Source organism: Anopheles arabiensis, chromosome 3 (assembly GCF_016920715.1).
Source record: "Anopheles arabiensis isolate DONGOLA chromosome 3, AaraD3, whole genome shotgun sequence".
Classification (NCBI taxonomy): domain Eukaryota; kingdom Metazoa; phylum Arthropoda; class Insecta; order Diptera; family Culicidae; genus Anopheles; species Anopheles arabiensis.
Genome location: NC_053518.1, coordinates 91,204,452 through 91,220,009, shown reverse-complemented (window position 1 = coordinate 91,220,009; position 15,558 = coordinate 91,204,452). Strand labels below are relative to the sequence as shown.

General features: G+C 44.6%; 3 protein-coding genes across 9 annotated transcripts in view; 2 read left to right on the top strand and 1 right to left on the bottom strand.

Annotated features, from left to right (window-relative positions):
• LOC120904699 overlaps positions 1–1,077 on the bottom strand; it is a 34,942-nt gene extending 33,865 nt beyond the window's left edge. The window contains exon 1 of one of the 3 annotated variants that reach the window (XM_040314921.1): positions 350–1,077. The gene's annotated coding sequence lies outside the window, so the exon portion shown is untranslated. The remainder of the gene's footprint in view (positions 1–349) is intronic. The other 2 variants (XM_040314920.1, XM_040314922.1) reach the window with 2 other exon arrangements.
• The window catches only part of LOC120904700, a 41,347-nt gene extending 30,083 nt beyond the window's left edge, over positions 1–11,264 (top strand). The window contains exons 1-12 of one of the 4 annotated variants that reach the window (XM_040314925.1): positions 8,439–8,745; positions 8,837–8,929; positions 8,996–9,049; positions 9,115–9,352; positions 9,424–9,515; positions 9,579–9,647; positions 9,717–9,957; positions 10,023–10,114; positions 10,187–10,237; positions 10,302–10,539; positions 10,619–10,710; positions 10,782–11,264. In XM_040314925.1, coding sequence (XP_040170859.1) covers positions 8,843–8,929; positions 8,996–9,049; positions 9,115–9,352; positions 9,424–9,515; positions 9,579–9,647; positions 9,717–9,957; positions 10,023–10,114; positions 10,187–10,237; positions 10,302–10,539; positions 10,619–10,710; positions 10,782–11,225 — 1,698 coding nt within the window. In that variant the 5' untranslated portion in view covers positions 8,439–8,745; positions 8,837–8,842 and the 3' untranslated portion in view covers positions 11,226–11,264. Of the gene's footprint in view, positions 1–8,438; positions 8,774–8,836; positions 8,930–8,995; positions 9,050–9,114; positions 9,353–9,423; positions 9,516–9,578; positions 9,648–9,716; positions 9,958–10,022; positions 10,115–10,186; positions 10,238–10,301; positions 10,540–10,618; positions 10,711–10,781 lie in introns of those variants that run through there. The other 3 variants (XM_040314924.1, XM_040314926.1, XM_040314923.1) reach the window with 3 other exon arrangements.
• Positions 11,265–11,791: 527 nt separating this feature from the next.
• LOC120904067 (lactoylglutathione lyase) lies at positions 11,792–13,345 on the top strand. Of its 2 annotated transcripts, none has more exons than XM_040313793.1 (4): positions 11,792–11,899; positions 11,971–12,083; positions 12,612–12,835; positions 12,936–13,345. In XM_040313793.1, exons 2-4 carry the CDS (start codon positions 12,018–12,020, stop codon positions 13,177–13,179), a joined length of 534 nt encoding a protein of 177 aa, XP_040169727.1. In that variant the 5' UTR covers positions 11,792–11,899; positions 11,971–12,017; the 3' UTR covers positions 13,180–13,345. The 2 variants fall into 2 exon arrangements, with proteins under 2 accessions (XP_040169727.1, XP_040169729.1); XM_040313795.1 differs by having other exon boundaries at positions 11,809–11,899; positions 11,959–12,083.
• Positions 13,346–15,558: the final 2,213 nt, after the last annotated feature.

Here is a 15,558-nt window from a genome sequence, read left to right as displayed (position 1 = left end):
ATGCCGAGGGGATCAGAGGCCAAAAAACAAAAGGAAAGAATGTTGGTGTCTTGTTTTAAACGATCGTTTTTTTCTTCTGTCGTCGCTGTCGCGATTCACATCCTGCTTGACTCGTTCGTCTGGTCATCTGATGCACTGTGGCCTTTTTTTCTCTCTCTCTCGATGCAATACATCACTCACTAGCTGCACACACACACACTGGAAGTGAGGTATCCTATTCTCTCTTCCCTTCGATCCACTTGCACTTGCCGGCACTTGCATCAAGTTTCACGATCTTCGCATTTGTGAAGCGTTTAAAGCATAACCAACCCAATAACAAACACTTCTTCCAATCGCCCCAATCACTCACAACACAATTGCCGTTTTTTGCGAAGAAGAACGCCTTGCTGCTGTGAAAAACGCTACACAGCTTACGCCACAGTTTGAGCGAGAGCGAACGGTTTCATCAAAACACCGCAAGAACAGTTGCGGTGGTGCTGTCGCGGAAATGCACCGGCGATCACCGGTATTTATGCTGTGAGAAAAACATTGAACACTTGCTTCTTGCTATGAACCTCCTCCAACTGCTCTCACCACTGCTCACTCGTACCTTATTTAGCCACTGTTGAAAACTGTTCACTTCGGGGCACGCGTTTTGGTTTAGCGGTAGCGTTTCGTTTCGTTTCAATTTTCGAATCGGTTCGAAATGTCGATTTTTGTTTGTTTGTTTGTTTGCTTTTTTTTTACTCGAATCAATCAATACACTTCCAAATGCCTCTTTGGTTGCAGTTGCGAGTTGCGCGGAGGCAAAATGATGCAGATTTGTTTTGGTTTCTCTAATTTTCACGAGATTTTCCTCCCCTCGATCTCTCTTAGGTTTGTTCGAGCGTGATCGCGAATGTTGCGAACGTGTGAATGTATGTTTCTTTTTCTGGGTCGAGAGCGACCGCGCGAACGAACCGCACCGTCGGAATAGTCGATTTGAACTAGCAGCGGTGTCGGAGGGCTCGGAGCGCACGAGCTGGGAAAATCTGTTTGGTACGAACGCACGAACGAGCCCTTGGCGCGATTGGCCATTACAGGGGTGGCGTTTCGCAAATTTAGTAACATTCCAAAATAGTGTGCGTATTTACATCTTTTTTTGTTAAATGCTTATATTGTATTTAATCTACATTTGACTTTATGAAATATAAAATTCATATTCCTTGTATTTGAATGTTCAAATGTTTGAAGTATTATTATTTCTCTTATACTTCTAGCCATTTAGTAGATATTAGTTCTGGCTCTTTACATTTCATTTCATATATCAATGTTATTTATCCCTCCAAGGATCAAAAGACCGCTTGATTTACGACTTATTCTTTTTCTATGGGGAACTATAGCTTAGAAGAATTAAAACAAAAATCATCAACTGGCAGTATAATGGTTTCTTAAAGGTAATTTAAGGTAATTTCTCAAATTTTCCTATTTCACCGTATTGTACCAGCAACCCTGCATTTGAGCATAACGCGAACGCCTGAAACCCGAAGATGCAACGAAGTTGCCTCGTGGGTATTTTACAGTGCGTGACAAAAATTTGACACAGTACGTTGCGAATTACAACAAACTGAATTGGTTGAGCACTTTCAATTGATAATATAATGTTAACAGAAGAAACAATTAATGAAAAAATCTTTTAAAAACTTCAATGCGAGAAATATAATCACATTGATTTCGTTAAAATAATTCAAAAATGCTCTTGTCAGTATGAACATGGATCAGATTTCATTGAACTTGTTGATTAGCTACTTAACCAATGCGTCATAAATGGATGAGTCAAAGAATTTTCTTCATTTTAAGTAGACGGTAATTCGATACTGTTTCACTTAATAGGACAGAATTAGTCCATAATACGCTTGTTCATAGGCACTTTATCCTTGTTTCTTTCACCGAATTTACAGCTGATTGCACATGATACATTCTGTTCGAACGTTGTTAATCCTGTATGATAGATATTCTCTCCAAACACTCATAAAACTTTCCCACACAAAGTGCCACCGACACCGCGCAGCGAACGGGTTTCGAAGGATCGGTGGATTACCGCTCTTCCGCCGCGATTGAAACATCAAACAAACGATTTACATTAATCATACATCTCACCACCACCACACAACGGATTCTTACCGGCTTTGGTGTCAAGGAATGGAAAGAAAAGGGCCCGCTAAAGGTGAACACTTTTGAGGTCATTCCTTGGATTGGGGAAGCGGGAAGCAGGCGGGAGCGAAACCATTGACTTTGACTTCTGGCGTACTTTAATTGCTCCCGAAACGAATCGTCACCGTCCGTCATATGTTCGGGAGGGAGGAAACGAACGAGCAAGTGTGCAGACGCGTGCCTCGTGCGCGCGCGCTTACTCACTGGCCGGGCGTGTGAGGTGAGAACGGTGAACGAGTTGGGTAGATTGTTGCGTGCGTTCGTTAGGACTAATTAATTCCCCCCCCTACCTTGGCGCATGCACAGGTCCCGTTGGTACAGGCCGCCGCAGTTGTCGATGGCCCCTCCGACCGTGTCAAGCCGGCTGGAAATCGAACTTCCGAGTGAAAGTGAGACGAAATCATTTAGCACCCGAGAGAAGGCAGCAATGACTGCGTCTTCTGCGGTGTCGGTTTGGTCGGGCTTTTCCCGTGACTTACCGTGTCTCCGGCGGTGGCGGCGAAGACTTAACAGAGCACTGAGCTCGAAATCTGCTTAAAACCTTCCACGCCAAGGTAAACTAACATCTCTTTGCATTTAAATAACACTGAAATGGTTCACAAATTTCTCCTTCCTGCCTCCATCACGACACGTGAAAAAAAGGGCTATGCAATCAATTGCTGCTGATGGCGCATACCGAAACGAAGAAGGGCTTTTGACGGCGTAAAATTGAATTTTTTAGGACGGCATCAATCATCGCCCGTGGGCAACACGTGGGAACCCGGCATGGTACGTGGATAATATTAGATTGTGCCTCCCAAACGGGCCATTGCCCATGCGAGGTTGATCGGCAAGCGATGGTCGGCGTGCAATCGTTTTTGGTTTTTTGCTCCCTTGGCGCAACAGTATTTACGAGCAATCTTTCTTATCAGTGCATCGTGCGGCTCTCGCCCCAATCCCTCCGGGAGTGCATAATCAGACCCGTTATCTATGCGATGGCACCATGATGACGAGGAGGAGGAGGGGAGGGGGGATAGTTCTCTGCATCTGCAAGACTGGAGCATAGCGTTAGTCCATGTTGTTGCACAATAGGAAAAAGGGGAGAGTAGTGCCACGTGGTGTTGCGTGAGCTGATATACGTCCCCAATAAGATACCGTCGCTTTTGGTGATGGTGTCTATCAAAAATAAAGGCTACCCCTAAAACCGGAGCTACTATTAGAATTAATTAACTCAATTTCAGCGCTATCAGCTGAGCGGTCGGTCGGAAATACCGCCACCTTCTGTGCGCACAGGGCGCCAGGTAATTAGTTTTATCAAACAAAAATCGAACGATACCGCTCTCATCGAGCGAGTGTGGTACCGATCACAAAGTGCCCACAGGTGAGCAACATGTTTGGAATCCCCCCGGGAAGCACATCGCACAGATAACGGACAGGTGTAGGTGATACCTCATCATGCGCCAATGTTCTTTTTATTTTGTTCTTTTTATTTTATTCAACGCAACACCCAACAATAGCACAAAACATATGACAAATCAATCGGCGGCAGCTCCGAACACCTGTGTGCGTGTGCTATCTTTGGCGGGAAAACCATAGCTGCGTGACTTGCCCACGCGCAAAAAAGGAAGCGGAGATTATGCAGAGGAAACAACCCAGCGACGGAATACACGGCTACTCCGGATGACTTTCTCAAGATCAAGATCCAACACCATCACAAGCAGAACGGGAAAGGTGTGATCATTGTCCAAAAATTGCGCCTTATTCTCACACCCCCCCCCTGGGGCGGGTGGGCGTGTTAATGTGTGACGTCGTTTGCACCTGTAAACAATTTGCCAAAGAAGAAGAAGAATAAGAAAAAAAGGCGGGAAGATGCAAACACGGGATTGGAATGTTTTGTACGAAATTCTTTCCGCCAGCGCATTCCGCTTCGCATATCTCGGACGGTTGCGGAAGCGCGCTGTGCGTGTGAGGGATGTGACTCAGCCGCCGACAACGATTCCGGAAGTTAGTGGGGCGCGAACGCAGGAAGCGTAGATCTCTTCCGTTGCAGTTTTCTATCGAGCAGATCGTTATCCCCGGCCGAATGTTATCGGAGAAGATAAATGCGGTTTGGGGTTCGTTGTCTCCGTTGTCTCGTTTTTGGGCGATGGAGACGAACCTTCTGCATAGAAATGGGGGAAGAATTTAGATTTTATGGCAAAGTGTCGTTAACCCTTTGGTGATAATTTATACTTTTTTAGACTTTACTATACTTTTTATTATAAAGAGCATTTTCTCCCTTTTAATAATCATTAAACAAAAAAAAATGCATTTTTAAGAAGGATAAACCGTTTCTTGAAACACGAAAGTTGTACACCCCTGGATACATAAAAGTGTTAACGATGTTTGACCCAAAAAAAACCGTATTGAAAACGGAATCGAAAGATTCTAGCTATTCGACACCTTTATCCGGCGCGGAGGACAAATTGGAGCGGAGAAAATTGCCCAAAAGGAAGGAAAGGTTTGCAAAAAAAGCACACACACACATACAGACAACTAGACAATTTATTCCAACGGTAGTTTGTATGAATTGGCCTGCATTTTTAGTTTATCGTTGATTTCCGTGCGTGGTTTTGAGGAGCGATAATTGTAGATCACACCAAGCCGCCAACAAACCTCTGGCAAACCGGGTTATTGTTAATAATGCATTTAAAGTGTGTGTGTGTTTTCTTCGCTTTCCTTTATTGAGCAGCTATTAGGATTGAACCTTCTTTTTTCATAGAATTGTTTATGCATCTTTCATCCAGCTGACAAGCATCAGTAGCTCAGCAGACGCACGAAAAAGCGTTAAGAATACGATCAAATCGAAACACACGGCAGCAATCTTCCTTTGTTGCTTTCTGCTTGAGCTTAACTTCAGGATCAAATATCGCATCGGTAGCTGTGCCGGGACAAGATGGGACAAGATTAGAGTGCAGAGAGATAGCATCAGACACAGGCCCTTAACATAGTTATCGGGTTCGAATCGACATCTCCAACAAACCATGACAACCATCAGGATTCTGTTGTGAGTACCTTCCGAGATGTGGTGGTCAACCGTCGTCGTGTGGTCAGTACCAGCGTGTTGCATTAGGAGTACCTTTGCTGTTGAAAATTGATAGCCAGCCTCCCATTGCAAATGGGCTGAAGAGCTGCAATTAGCCCATTGCAGTGGGACGGTGAGACCCCGGAAACACGAAAACAAACTCGTAAAGCAAAAGCACACACACACAGCACAGACAGCTTGTTTGTGTTCGGATGTGAGTTTTTTCCGCCCTAAAATCCTTATTTTTGCGACTTCAACAAAAAACAAGACTCACAAATGACCCATGTGTGGACTGTGGAGATGCACCGTTTTAATGACCCTTCGCATGCAATGAAAGAGTACGGGCAAGGGTTCGTCCCTTTAAGCCGTTCCTAATTCGACTTCTGCGTCCTCCCCACCCCAGGTTTGTACCACGCGCCGTATCGCACTAATTGAAATCGCTTCCCAGCCCTTTTCGGTGGAGAGCGCGGTCCTCATCCATCCGTCCCATAAATCACTGACCATCATGGGGCGCTCGGAAGCTTCCCGGTCTGGTGCATTTTTGTGTTTTTGTTTTGTTACTGCCCCATCTTTTCAAACTCATCGTTGATCCCGTGATGTGGCGTCGCTTCCACCCCAAAAAAAGAAGCAAAAAAAGGAAGAAAAAACGAATAACAACACACACACACACGTACCAACGATGATAGGTCGAAGCACACCATGATTCTGCCAGGTGCGTTGCACTGTAAAGGTAAGGGAAGATGTTGGAGTGTGAGCCCTTTTTCGGGGAGGCATTACACCACGCCCGTTGCCCCTTCCTGATGGGTGATCGCAACATACAAACAGAATCGGAAAGACGAAAACGATAGTTAAAATGAACCCCCAAGTTGGGGTGGTGGAAAGGGGAGAACTTTTTTTTGTTAGTTAGTTTGGGAGATATGTGGGAAATGTGGGAAACCGGAGCAGCTGGGCTTAAAGCGGGCTGGCGCGCGATAACGCGCGTCCGCGAGTGCACCACGGTGAGAGAGAGAGAGAGGGGACGCATCGCGCATTGGATGGTGCGGAATGAAAAATGTCGTTTTTGTCTCGTTTGTTTTTTAAATCTACTGTTCTGTTCCAGTTTTTTTTGCCTCTTTATCGTGTGTGATGTGTGTGTGTGTGATGGGGAGCTTCGTTACAGCGTCCTCTTCTTCGGGTCGGCTGGTGGTGATTATACTACCTGTGCGCATCCCGAGAGCCCTACGAATTGATTCCCTACTGACCTACATTCGGACAGCAGCAGCAGCAGCCGCAGCCACAGCGCCAGAAGCACACATATCGCATGCAGCTTGGTACACAGAAATTCCAGGAAATTCCAGGGAAGGGCATTGGTTGTCGGACGGTGGTGAGAGTGGTTCTGTGTAAAATGTTGAGCACTTTTCATGCAACGAATTTGAACGATGCTGTCCATGTGGATGACCACGCGCTGTCGGTGGCAAAGGACGCAAGGGCAAGGATTAAGCGTCGCGTACTGCGTAATTAATTACGTGGGAAAAGTCTTTTTTTTCCTCGAGGAAGGGTAACAAAAACACGTTGCACGAGATAACGGTGGGATAGTAAAACCGTGCATTACGTTTTCGGTTTTATTTACTCGTGAATTACCTGTGCAGACCTGCGTCCTGGCGGGAGTTTGACACTCTGAATCATTACCGTTATCATCATGACGTCGGTGCATTTTGGTGACGAATGGCGACGGTTTCTCATTTCGCTGGTCCGATTAGCTACAGAAACTAGGATTAGGTGACGTCTGTTTTCCTGTGATTAGTACTGGGTTTAGTGGGTTTGTTAGCTTTTGTTTTGTTTTCCTGGAAATCATTTTGCGTCGCAAATGACAATGACGAAAGGGGCCCTTTCATTGCTGCCGAAACGTCATCGAAGGGAAGAGATCGATCGATCGCTATCCAAGCCATGTTGTGACTCCATTCAAGGCTGACGCTGGTGGTAAAAGGGATCGGCGGATTTTCCCTTCCATGTGTGGTGTGTGCCTTTTTAGCTTTGCCTTCGCTTCCGCTTTCGGGCTTGTGATTAATGGCGCAAGCAATTTGTACTGCTCGTCTGTGTCTGCGTGCAGTTTTTTGCTGTGTGGTCCAGGCTCATCAACAGCATGCGCCTTAAAGCATCACCACCCCCCTGGCGTAAAGTCACGACTGTGTAGTAGAACAATAGATATTGAAGGGATTTTTTTTCGAATGCATACATGCCGGAAAGGGTCTCTCTTTTTGGGAATATTCCAAGCAGCAATCATTTGTTGCAGCAGTGAGCTTGAGCCCTTATTGCGGTCACTATTTTCATCAGCCATCGAGCGTGTCTGTCACAATAAAACATCAACCAAAGCATGATCATCGGTTGAGGAAGCAGACAGATTGGGTTTGCTCTCGATCTATTGCTAACAGTACGAAGGGCTCTTCTCCTCTCTGTCACGCAATCCTACCTTTTGTGTGTGATTAATTGATTTCTAAATTATGGTGTCAATTGTGAGCAAAAAGGAAGGTGCTAAACACTCGCGAAATGCGGGGATGCTATCGGTAAATTGGTTGCAAACTCTGCTGGTGCAGATCATTCATTGATGGATCAAAATCAGCTAATCAGCCAGTACGTTCAGCAGTTGGTCACGTAAAGTGTGCGCCTCATCCGGGTGGTATGAAAAATGAGCTTAGAACGTAGAGTATTTGATTTATCAGAACATGAAGGCAAGCAAATGAATCGATACTGGCCACAAAGGCCTGGTTGTAGTAATTCTCCATTAATGAATGGTTTTGAAAGGAACTGTCAGCAAAAATGGCAACGGTTCTTTAGCGAGTTTATGTAGGATCAGTTATACTTTCCCAATTTTGATATTTTACAGCACGGTGCATGTTTGGATATATTACTTAAAAGCTTATATGAAATAGAAAAACTTTTAAACCTTAATAAATACTTCTGCTGCTTAAAAATACAAGCAATGTTTAAATTTCTAGAATCAAATACTGATTGACCTATTGAATGGATTTTCAGTATTGTTCGGTTTTTTGTGTGTTTACACCGTTTCATTAATTAAAAGTAATGTTCACATTTAACAAGCAACGAACATCGTTTTAACATTTAACGTCGAATTGAAATAATAACGTATATGAATCTTGAGTAGTCCTCGTGTAGACGGCCCTTCAGCAACAGCTGTCGTACAATGTATTAACCTTGACAGCTGTTTTGCCGGGCGTAAACACAAGCGTACACGAAAACTTGCAACTGGCAATGGTAGTGTTTTCTCAATGGTTTTTTTGCATCAATGGATTATTCTGGATTAGTTATCGGCGAAGGTTGAGTGAAGAAAAGCATAAGTTCGTAGCGATATAGGATTTATCACCATTTCGTCTTCCCATACCGTTTTCTATGGGAATTCAAATCAAATCGTCCAGAAAGCATCTGTCAAAAATGCCGTCCGCGCGCCTCAAAACATAAACAAACTAACAGCCGATCGGGAAACGAATCGATGAAGCGCGGACCTAGCTGAAGTGATTTAAAAGAAATATGTTGTGAGTAGCTTTGGGCAATAAGTATGTGGTATGAAGTGTTATAGAGATGCGACTTCGATGTAGTCCATTCATTTTCTTCTTCTTTTTCCAGCTATCCATGGGAATGTTAACAGATCGCAACATGTACGAAGAAGAGTACGATGAGGCTGCAGAGATGCTGGTGGTTTACGATCCCGAACCGGAGGTAAAAGCGCTCTTAAAAACAACCATAATAGACACAATTATAATACTATTTTTGTTATCTTTGTAGATCGATTATACCAGTTCAATCTTGCCGCAAAAGACGCCGTTGGACGAGCATAGCGTAAGCATGAATCGACTGTTTGATGTAAATTTTTTGGTCGTTTGCTAACGCCATTCTTTCGGCAGTACTTTTTCTCCGCAGAAAGGACCCTAGAACTGATTGCCATCGTTGAGAGTGAACCATTTCTATGGGATAAGACGCAGCTCGATTACAAGAATGTAAAAATGACTGAAAATGCCTGGCGCATGGTAGCGTCCAAGATGGAGCTTGACGTGGAGGTGTGCAAGGAGAAGTGGACCTGTCTGCGGGCCCAGTTTCGCAAGCTGAAGCGAAGAATGATACAGTCAAGCCAGAATGGAACAGGTTTGTTATATGTTTCGGCTGTGGCTTGTGGGCAAGATTCGTTACAAATATTATGTATTGTTGGCTTGAAGGCACGGACGAGATATATCAACCATCCTGGTATGCGTACGAAGCAATGGCATTCCTAAACGAAGCAGTGGAATGTGAAGGTGATACAAATACGGTAATGTTGCACCATTTACATATAGAGTTTGTATTTGATTGAATTGTATTTCTTTTTCAAAAGGTTGATGGAAACAACACCCAATACTGCACAGCAAACACGAAATTGAAGCCACCGTTAGACGAGTATGCAGTGAGTGGTCATAAAATATCAAATGGTCAAATATTAGCAAAAATATGTTTCCAATTCCCCTTTTCCCAGCATTCCCTTTCGCGGGAAAACACCCTTGAGCTTGTTTCTATCATTGAGGGCTTGCCTGTACTGTGGAATAGAGCAAACCGTGACAACAAGTACACGAAAAAGGCTGACGATGCATGGAAAGAGGTCGCTAGAAAGATGAGCGTGGATGTAGACGTCTGCAAAGAAAAGTGGGCTGCAATGCGTGCCCAATTCCGCAGAATCAGAGGAAAGGTTTTACAATCAACTAGCAAGGAGGGATCAGGTAAATGGCGGAGTGCATTATACTCTTTTGTTGGATAGTGCACATGTTCTATTGTTTAATAATAGGGTCCGATCAGATATACCGACCTTCCTGGTATGCATACGAAGCCATGACATTCCTGAACAGAGCGATGGATTATGGGAAAGCATCGAATATGGTAAGATGATTTTATATTTAAATCAGTATCCGCAATGTGATTATCCTATTTACCTTTTTTCCCCTTTCAAAGACGTATGGAAACATTCCTGAAGGAACAGAGGCGACGTTTGTTGAGAATAATGTAAGTGCATTGTTAACATGTGTTACGTTTTTGGCCTCAATGCCCCCGTTTCGCCGTTTTGTAGTACTTTCTTTCGAATGAAAACACGCTGGAGTTCATCGCGGTTGTGGAGAGCCATCCGTTGCTGTGGAACAAAGCACACCCCGACTATGGGAATGTTAAAAGGCTGGAAGATACCTGGCAGCTGGTAGCCGATGAGATGGATCTCGACGTAGAAGACTGTAAAGACAAGTGGAATTCGCTGCGGGCACAGTTTCGTCGCCTAAGGAGGAAAATTCTACAATCAAGCGAAGATGCAACAGGTATGGGATTAAATTGTTTGATTAAATTATTATATTAAATTGTTTGTAAGAGTCTTTAATTTTTTAATTACTTTCGCAGGATCGGATCAAATATATCAACCATCCTGGTATGCGTACGACGCCATGACATTCTTGACCGATGTGATTCAGCATGGGAAAGCAAAGAAACGGGTAAGTTATATACAGCGTGTAATTTCACATGGTACTGAGCTTTATTGTTGTTATTTTAAATTCTCGTTTAGCGTTTATCATCTCCACGGCCAAAACCAGAACCTCAATCGAATTCAAATGCTCCGCGGACATCAACCGTACGCAAGAGCGATGATGGATTTTTCCTGGATTCGCTCGAGATTCTCAACGCAGATGATGATGAAGACCAGGAACAGTTATCTAGCATCGATGGGTCACCGTATCCTTCCGATGACGAGGAAGAGGAATATCTTGAAGAGCAGGAGCAGCTATTAGCAGAGGAGAAAACCTGTGATGAAGGCGAGGATCCTTCGCCGACGGAAGAGGATATCGAAGTCTCCAGTCGTCATCCGTGCGATAGTGAGCGACAGCGTATAGCTCCCTTCATTGAAATCCTTTCCCAACGATTGCTGCGGAAGGAAAAAGCGCAACTCGAGGAAATAGAAAATGAATTGTTAAAAGTACTGAACAAATACCCAAATGCTCGAATAGACTAAGAGCATGCCAATAAAATGGGAAATTGAATTCGGTTGCAGAAATAACGGTAAGTTTGTTTTTGATTCACCATAGTCATGAAGGTTCATCCTATGCATCGCTCAACACTGACAGTGTGAACAGTATGCCGTAGGGCGAGGGGTTTGAATGTTTAATGTTTATTGTCAAGGGACTACTATAGCCCGCTCTGCGTTGGTCTAGGTGCTGCTCCACCTACTCCAGCCTTATAGTTTACTGGGTGGTCCTGTGCGTAGTGCCGTACGTCAGATCGTTCGCTCTCAAGCTGGCAACGATCGGATCAGCGATATCGTAACATGTAACATGGCACACACTTGAAATGTAGTATCCCGTGGGGTCAATGATAGGGGGGTGGAGGGAGTGACGGAATGTATTTATTTTCTAGGCAATTTAATTTTGTCCACAAACACAGTTGCACACCAGCGCGACCTTTTTGACGGTCATCTTGAACCCTCAAAAACCCTCGCTCGAAACGTCAAAAACCTTCACAACGACTTACAAAAACGCTCCCCAGCGAAGGAAAATCGCACCGATTAGGAGCGTTGGCGAGCTCGTGAAAACCGATGTTTTTGTTTAGCGGGGAACTGTCAGTTGGAGCCTATCAACGGGAATAATACAACAAATCCAATTGGATTTAACCCCGCAGAATTGTTGGAAGGTACCAAACGCTTTCTTCTCGCTGTGCAACATTATTTAATTGATATTTCAATCCGTCAGTTCCTTTTGCAGATTGTATTGTGCCTTAGCAAGTGGAAGAAAGCCCAACATCCAGCAAAATGAGCGAAGGACTGACCGACAAGGAAGCGAAGGAGCTGCTGAAGCTGCCGGATGCCGACACAAAGGTACGAGAAAAGGCTCAATAATGCTATCATTTCTATAGAAACCTATTACATTTGACCCTTTTACTCATTATCCACTTTCATACTTCTCATAATAAGTCTTCTAGTATTACAAAAAAGTATTATCTCATCGCTACATTGTCCATTTCCGCGTGTTGTTTACATAGAATTCGTACGCCTTACGTATGCCGGTTGCATTTCGCCCCCGGCCCGTGGCCCTTCCTCGTATTGTATAATGCTTTTCACTATTTTTATCACACCATGGTGCAATTTTAATCGTTCACATTCCTATAATGGACGATTGCAGCAGCGAATGGTCAAACGTTTTACTGCCAAAGCGTCCCCACGACCATTCGGGATGTTTACCATAAAAACCCCGCATTATCTTATCGCTTGTGCAAGAGCACTCTCACGCACCCAATTCTTACCGAGTCATTGCCATCCAACTAATCGCCTCACTTGTTTGATAATCGATCGTCTTTTTCGTTTTTAATGTTTTTTTTTTTATGACACCATGACTTCCGGCTGCAGAACTTCCTGTTCCAGCAAACGATGTACCGCATCAAAGATCCGCGTGCATCGCTCCCGTTCTACAACGAGGTGCTCGGGATGAACTTGCTCTGCAAGCTGGACTTCCCCGAGGCCAAGTTTTCGCTGTACTTTATGGGCTACGAGGACATTGCCAACCAGCCGTCCGATCGTAAGGAATGCGTTCAGTGGGCAATGAGCCGGAAGGGCACCCTTGAACTCACCCAGTAAGTACCACCGCCGTGAAGGAAAGGAGGAAGGCACTCTCATCAAAAAACGATGCGATAATGGTTGATGTGTTCTTTTATTTCTTTTTCCCTCTTCTAGCAACTGGGGCACGGAGAACGATGCCGAATTTAAGTACCACAACGGTAACAGTGACCCGCGCGGCTACGGCCACATCGGCATCATGGTGCCGGACGTGAAGAAGGCGTGCGAGCGGTTCGATCGGTTGGGCGTCGAGTACGTGAAGCGCCCGGACGAGGGACGCATGAAGGGTTTGGCCTTTATTAAGGACCCGGACGGCTATTGGATCGAGATCTTCAACGTATCCACGGTGCAAACGCACTAAAACAGATGTTTCTTTGTTTTTTTAATTGAATTTATATACTTTTCTTTACCAAGCGATAACGTCGGAATCGGAAAACGGGCAAATAATTAAGGCGTATGCGGAATGTGCAGAATTAGAAGGGAGAAGAATAAAAACCACCCAAGCATATTAAAATTTGCACCATGGATCGAGAAAGAGAGTTAAAAATATCACGTGCTCCCCGTTTTTGGTTCCAGATGCGGTTTTTTGGATTTGCGATGACACGACGAAGCGCGTCTCAGCAGCTGTCTTGGTCCGTAATTAGGCACAGCTTGTCTTGAAGATGGGCAGCAGCGCCTAGAACCGCTCGAAACTTGAATGGAAAATAGCACCAAAATAGGAAGCCCTTAACCTCACCATGCATCCATCTGCAGTTTGCAGTTGTTAATGCATTTTCGCATGAGCGGTAAAACCCTTCACGCCAGAATCACTGTCGCCATTGAATGAAAGCGCACCGGCATTTAGAATGGGAAGGGATTTTCGTTGTGAGCGACCAAACGTGACAAACGATGCGCAACTGCTGTCGCCGCAGCCCCGCTGATTAAGTGTTGGTGCGAGCGAAGTTCGCTTTGCGCGCACCACTGGAAGCGTTGCTCGGTTCGGATTATCCTAAAATAGGAACGCTCCAAAAATCCTAAAATCCTAAAATGGAAACGCAGCTGTCTGGTCGTTAGTGCAACAGCATTCGTACGATGATAGTTTTTGCTAAAGTTGAAACATTTTAAATAACGTTTTTTTATGTTTTACAGGCTAAGAAACATAAAACGAAAGCGTTACTCTATCACCAAAGATGCAGCCTGCTGCGCAATTGCACGCGTATAGATTGCGGACGCGTGTCAGACGTACACCGACAGGCGTAAATCAGTTGATTAGAAAATTGTTCGTGAGAAGCAAACGGTCCCAGACAAAAACGTATCAAAGTGGTGGATTACGCCACCTCAATACACAGACTAGGATGTGTTCAGAGGAGAGAGAGGCAACAGCAGTGTACGAAGACGAGATACATATTAAGTCACTGTCTGGAGAGTGGACTGAAATTTGTCGGCTCCAGTTGATGGGAAAATTGGCCACTCGCGCTCAAGTTGGTATCTTGGTTGCGCCACTTCTGGCGCTTACAATCTTGAAACACCACTACTACCGCCTCCGTTTTTCACTCGCTAGATCGGGGAACCACTTGATCGTATTAATTCGGTTCAATTGCATTGAACGAATGGTGGGAGATTTAGTTTAGAAAAAGAGAAATTACTGAGAAATTAAATTATAAAAAATCCATCCACACCCCCCAAAACAAACACAACAAAAACTTGCCACTTCCACATGTTTGAGACACGCTCGAGATTGCAGGAAACAGATCAACGCACAGAACACAACATCTGGCCCGGCTTAAGCTAATTGATTTAAAGCTCATTCATTCGAAACCGTGCCCACTTCCGATGACGCTGGAGCGGCATTCGCTAATTGACGAGTGAACCATGCCAGTGGCAATGCGGTTGGAAGCCGAACAGTGAGGGCAATAGTTGTTTATTGATGGATCAGAAAAGTTGAATCTGTAATGATAATTAGAATTTTTTGGAAAATTCGGGTTAAATGTCGATTAGTATTTTTCTATCCAAATTTTCAAATGCTTTTTGATTATATTGATTGATTATATTGATTATAATGATCAGTTTGACAGGTTCATTTGACCAACTGTCTTAGAGCTATTCGATAACTTTTTTTGTTTAATATTTCCCCTGAGTAATGGACCACAAAACCTTATTAATTTAGATGATGTTCGGAGACTCTTTGACACACACAATAATCCCTCACTGTAACTGAAGCCTGGAGTTCCCTTGAACCGCCCGAAGAAGACGACATGTTTTTACTTGCACGAAGAAAGTCGCGTGCAGTAAAATTAGATTCGGAAGTACACTGGGGGAAGCAAAAAAAATAAGAAGAAAAATGACGCGTTGAAAGGGAATAAAAGGGCATCACTGGCACACACAAACACACTCCAAGCGCAGAGGAGGAAGCATGTGAAGGCATCAACGGTATCTTCGAGACACATCCACAGAACCCGTGTCGAAAGAAATGAACGGCAAGATCCAAACTGTGAGCAGACGGGGGGATCTGTGCAAAGGGAACCGAGTGGAAGATACATAAACATTCACGAAAAACCGCACATAAGATATGTGCGGCGACGGCGGAGACATACGCGAACGGGCGACAAAGCGACGCTTGGACGCGGACGGACGACTTGCGCGGACGATCACGTTGCGCTGCGCTGCTTATTTTCGTGCGCGCGAGACGACTCAGCAGCCCCCAGACAGCTGCAGTGTGTGTGTGTGTGTCAGAGAGTAGGCGGTGGAGTGTGATTTTTCT